Here is a 6000-nt window from a genome sequence, read left to right as displayed (position 1 = left end):
CCTCGATTCTCGCCGCTCCATCACGAGTTTTTGTATCTTCCTTGGCTCCTCATTGATCTCATGGCGTTCAAAGAAGCAAACTGTGGTCTCTCGCTCCTCTGCTGAAATTGAGTATCGAGCCATGGCAACTACTTCTTGTGAACTACAATGGCTCTCTTACATTTTACAGGACTTGCACATCTCGGTCTCACTTCTAGCTAATCTCTACTGCGATAATCAAGCTGCCATACATATTGCAGCAAATCTGGTGTTTCACGAGCGCACGAAACACATCGAGATAGATTGCCACCTCATTCGAGATAAAATTCAATCTGGTTTTTTGCGCACTAGTCATGTTCGTTCTTTACTCCAGCTTTCGGATGTCTTCACCAAGGCACTCCCTTCCACTCAACTTGGCTTTCTTTTATCCAAGATGAGAATAGAAAACATCTATTCTCCATCTTGCGGGAGGATATTAATGAATGAGGAATCAGCTGCCACACAAAAAGAGCAAAACCGAGAGAGCAACAACACTACATCAGCTGCCACACAAAAGGAGCAGAACAGAGAGCACAACACCACCACATGCCCAACAGATTCTAAACAGAATGGATAGTGATATTTCGGGCTGTACACACTTGGGGGCAATATTGTACATTCATTTATTTTTTTATGTGTAGATGGTTATTATGTCTCTTGTATAAATAGGCTACTGTACAGATTTATGAAATAGAATTCTTAAATACAAAACAGAGTATCTTTCTCTTCATCTCCATTGTTGTTCTGCAACTTTTCTTCTAGTAAACCAGACCTTCACTATATCTATCAGCTATTTTAAGAGACTCAGCTGGGCAAGTTCTCATGGTTGTTTCAAAACTTGAAGAAGACGTAGAGGAGCCTGAAACTGTGGAACTTCTTGCTATTTTTAGAGGCATGCAACTTTGCGTTTCGATGGGTAACTCGTCTCTAGAGGTGGAGAGTGAATATTGTTTGCTACTAGTTCAATCTTTGCAACAGGAAGATATGGCGAATTCCATGCTTGGTAATTTGTTTTCAGAAGTAAAAATGTTATGTAGATGTTTTACAAGTGTTTCTTTTATTCATGTGTATAAAGAGGGTAATAGAGCAGCTCATCTACTTGCTAGAAATGCTTGGAGAGTTGAGAATATTGAAATGTGGTGGGATAGTATTCCAGACTTTCTTTCTCAAGCCTTATGGCTTGATAAATGTCTGTAGTTGTTTATCTCCTATGAAGATGTTTGTTCCTATAAAAAAAAAATATCGCTTTCGTTGAGAAAGTTAATTAAAGACAAATTAACTTAATAATTTTGAGTAGATCATGTGATCATATCCCAAGATAATTACGACGCTATATAGTTAGTTTAATTTTTCATTAAGGTTCACCCACCCCGGTCCTGATCCGTACGTTGATCGATCATCAATTACGTGTCATTGTAGGCCGGATATTTAGATTATTTGAGCAACAGTAGTACACCTGACGGGTAACAATTTAATCTAGGTTGAATAAGTAGTGGATGCAATTAATCGGTCAATACGTACTATGATCATCACCACAAGTGAAATGCAAGGAGTCCTAGTATACACAAATATATATATAAACCCTAATTATAGTAAGAAAAAGATTTAGGTTGAACTAATACCTTTCAACTTCTTAGTGGTCTTCCATAAAGTTAGGTCGTCACAATTAGTTGCATGCAGTTTCAACGTCATTAATTGTAGGCCAGGTACGTACGTAGGGTCTAATTCCATGTACGTTGTAGTATAAATAGTTGGTTAAACCATAGGATTAATATTCTTCATTAGGATAAAACAAAACAAGAAGAAACGATATTCGAGATCAGATAAAAGAAAGAAATAAAGATGGATACGTGTTTGAATATTGGTGTAATCATGTTGCTGTTATTGTTGCCATCCACTGTCAATGCCCAATACAGTGTCATTGACGTCACAAAATATGGAGCAAAGTCTAATGGGGATCTCAGCCAGGTATATCCATGCCATACGTACGTACGTAGTGTATATATATATTATATATTAAAGTACTCATGTTGATCTTGGACAGGCTTTGACAAAAGCTTGGAATGATGCATGCGCAGCAGGAAAACCAACCAGAGTTTTTGTTCCGAAAGCGACTTACTACTTAGGGGCACTGACTTTAAAAGGTCCTTGCAAAGGTCCTGTTGAACTTCAGGTTCAGGGCACCATAAAGGCACCAGCAGACCCCAGGAAGTTGAAGGATACTTGGTTCGTTATTCAAAGTGTCGATCGCTTCATTTTGTCAGGCAGTGGGACTTTCGATGGGCAAGGAAATTTGGCTTGGAAGCAAAATAATTGCAAGAAAACTTCCAACTGCGGACTATTTGCCACTGTACGTACGTAGGATATATATATTCCCATCTTATCATCTTAATTGATACATATATGCATTCGGCCGGGGTTTATTTATTTATTTTCTCCTAATTCTAAATGAACATGCAGAGCTTAAGGTTCAACTACGTCACAAACTCACAAATCCGGGACATTACATCCCTGAACAGCAAATCTTTTCACATGTTCTTGTTCGGTTGCAAAAACGTCCAGATCCAACAAGTTACCATCACTGCACCTGGGAACAGCCTCAACACCGATGGAATCCACATCGGACGTTCTTCTGGGATCAACATTGCCGGTGCAAATATTGGAACAGGTGATGATTGTGTCTCCATTGGCGATGGAACCCAAGACACTACTATCACCAAAGTAAATTGTGGACCTGGCCATGGCATCAGCATTGGAAGTCTTGGAAAATACCCCAACGAGCAACCTGTGAGGGGAATCAAAGTCATCGGTTGCACCATTAGCAACGCAATGAATGGCGTAAGGATCAAAACATGGCCCGCTAGCCCTAGTCCCAACACTGCAGACAATTTGTATTTCGAAAATATTGCCATAAATAATGTCGATAATCCTATCATCATAGATCAAGTATACTGTCCATTAGGCACGAATTGCAAAGCTCAGGTACGAATTATATATGTCGTCGTATACATTATACATATAATGAAATATTTTTTTATATCAATATTAGCTAAAAACAGAAAAAAGAAATACGTACTAATATTCTATATTAACGTTTTCTATGGGTTTTTTTTTTTTTTTCGTCGACATTGTATAGCTTCCCTCTAAAGTAAAGATCAGCAATGTTATCTTCAAAAACATTCGTGGCAGTTCCACCTTGCCAGTGGCTGTCAAGCTTTCTTGTAGCAAGAGCATGCCATGTCAGAATGTGCACCTTGAGAACATCAACCTTTCATACAAGGGATCGGGAAAGGCTAAATCGATGTGTCAGAATGTCAAGCCCTCGTTTTCTGGCACGCAGAACCCTCCTGCTTGTAGAGCTTAAACCACTACTACTTCATGATGGTGGCCTGAATTCATGTGTACAGCTCATTATTTGCGGGCATTCCTAATTAATTAGTAGTAGTACTGTAAATAAAGCAAGCTCCGGCTATTGAAAAAATAATGGCGCGCGGCAGGTATATCATGTACGTACGTACGTAGCATTAATTAATATTATATATTAAAGTAGAGTACCTCCTTAATTATTCATGTAATCGATGATGAGCTGTTGATCTTTAAACTATATCATCATCATCATCATCATGTACAGCTTCTGGCTATGAATATATATATATATATGCACCCGGCCCCGTTGGCCGAGCTAGCTTTTCAATAATAAATGTATATTCAGTACTTTTGTTCGAAATTTTTAATTTTTGCAATACTACTTACAGATCGATCATGATATAATTATTTGAAGTACTACTTATCATCCATATATATGCATGCATGGCCGTGATCAATATCCTCGATCATGCTAGTCGATCATATTATATGAAAAATTAACACTACGACGGTCGATACATGATGATCATGATCATCAATTGGATCAGCAAATTAGTACACGTACTCTATTATTATTAATATGAGTAATTTTATATATAATTATAAAATATATAAATATTGTGTAAATGTTTTAAAAAATAGTAAGGTCTATTATTAAAAAATTAATTTTTTATATAGATCTCATATTTTATTTACTTTTTTCAAAACAATTACGTGACGGTTATATAATTTACGATTATAAATATCTTTTCTCTATTAATATCGATCGTGAGTCATTTGTCTATCCGTACGTGGACTTGGCCATTAATGAAAATTATAAATTATAGGGACAACGTCCTAGCTAGCTAATTAATAAATTGAGGATTAATTAATTATTTGGTCATATATATTAATTAGAAAGAGAACAGTAGTACACATAATTAGGCTTATAATTATAATCATAACCCAAGAAGAAAATATTATCCACGTTGCTTCATTTAATTGGTCTCTCGATTGCAACGTTGACTCATGATGTGCAATTTATTAGTAATTGGATGGAAAAATCAAAGTTGTCGGTCCAATTTATTCCTCAAAACTTTGATATCTTTATGAGACTTATTTTGTGTAAACTACTTCATCAACCTGTCATTATCATGACTTGTATATATGAGAAATATATAATAGAATTAGTACTGTTATAATTATAAATTAACGTGATTTTATGTACTGATCTATTAAATTTATTTTATAATAAAAATAATTTTACAATCTGATAAATTAACCACACCAAAATATATCAATTTGTAGAATTATTAAGTACTATTACTATATAGACCCAGAGAGAGAAGAAAATAATTAACGTGGAGGGCATTAATGGAGCTTTGCACTATGAAACCGTGTTCCTTAAGGAAGCAAAAGATAAGATAAAAGTGACATTGAAAGATCAATTAAGTAATTCCACATATATATGTCAATGTTGTTAATGATTACTGATCATGACACGCATGATCTAATATTTCCTTCATCTACATGGCTTCTTACTTTCGATCTACTACTGTACGTACGTTAATCGTTCTTACTACTCATGATCAGGCCCGCCTATATATATATATATATAATCAATTTAAGAACTCATAAATTAATCCATCAGGTAAAATTATTCACAAAAATGTTATTGTCATTTTCTAATTTACATGTCATCAGTACTATGTGTCGCATTCATGAGTACTGTTCTTTTGGGCTTGACTGATTGGGCTTTCTTTTCAAGTTGATGGGGTGGGCCCTCTAGTTTGCATACTCAGCTAAATGAGTGGGCCGGGTACGTAGGAACATATTTTGATTTGATTTTTTCATTGATTGATGTGCTCCTAGTAATATATATAAATAAATAGAACGATATTGTAAACAGTTTTATTCAAATTTGAATACCATTTTGAGATTCTACGTATCTATAATTTGTAGGAGCTGCAATCAAGTACAAGTAGTGATTGGCATTACTACAGCACGTATACATGACCGACATATGATTTATCATTTTTATCATTAATTTAAATATAGACATATTGATGTATAAATATCTGTATGTAATATTAATAGAAAAGTAGGAGAGTAGGTAAGTAAGAAAAGCAAGCAAGAAATAGTTGGACGAGTTGACTATATCTTTTGCTTGTTTCCCACTTATTATGGACATAATCCAACCACATGATATATCTTCTTTTAGGCTCCCCACTCATTATTCAAGAGTACTACTACTTCCACAAGTTCATTACTTATAATTACCACCAATGCTTTTTAATTTCCTTCTCTTTTTTTTCTTGGTTTCTTTGTCTTTGGAGATGATATTGGCCGGTTGGGGATGATGATCATGGAAATTAACATTAATACTAAAATCAAGGTATTTTGGAATGACCTTAAATATTATTAATTGCTTAAAAAGAAGCTAGGCAAGATATGGTGGGCAATACATTTATGGCCGGCCGGGTGTCTAACAAAGGTAGGAGCTGCTAGCTAGCAACTTGTAGATCATAAACCTATGGAATTTATTCTCATAGCTTGCTTTGATTATAAACTAATTAGAGGCCAGCCAGAGCCAGGAATTAGCTTGGACTGGAGTGTGTGTATATATATATATATATA

At 35.3% G+C, this 6000-nt stretch overlaps 1 protein-coding gene across 1 annotated transcript; it reads left to right on the top strand.

Moving 5' to 3' along the window:
- Positions 1-1799: 1799 nt before the first annotated feature.
- Positions 1800-3745, top strand: LOC122305799 (exopolygalacturonase-like). Its single transcript, XM_043118346.1, has 4 exons — positions 1800-1986; positions 2063-2368; positions 2479-3000; positions 3155-3745. Exons 1-4 carry the CDS (start codon positions 1861-1863, stop codon positions 3380-3382), a joined length of 1182 nt encoding a protein of 393 aa, XP_042974280.1. The 5' UTR covers positions 1800-1860; the 3' UTR covers positions 3383-3745.
- Positions 3746-6000: the final 2255 nt, after the last annotated feature.

Source organism: Carya illinoinensis, chromosome 3, assembly GCF_018687715.1.
Source record: "Carya illinoinensis cultivar Pawnee chromosome 3, C.illinoinensisPawnee_v1, whole genome shotgun sequence".
NCBI classification, from domain to species: Eukaryota; Viridiplantae; Streptophyta; class Magnoliopsida; order Fagales; family Juglandaceae; genus Carya; species Carya illinoinensis.
Note: the sequence above shows the minus strand (reverse complement) of the source record. Positions and strands in the feature narration are given on the sequence as shown.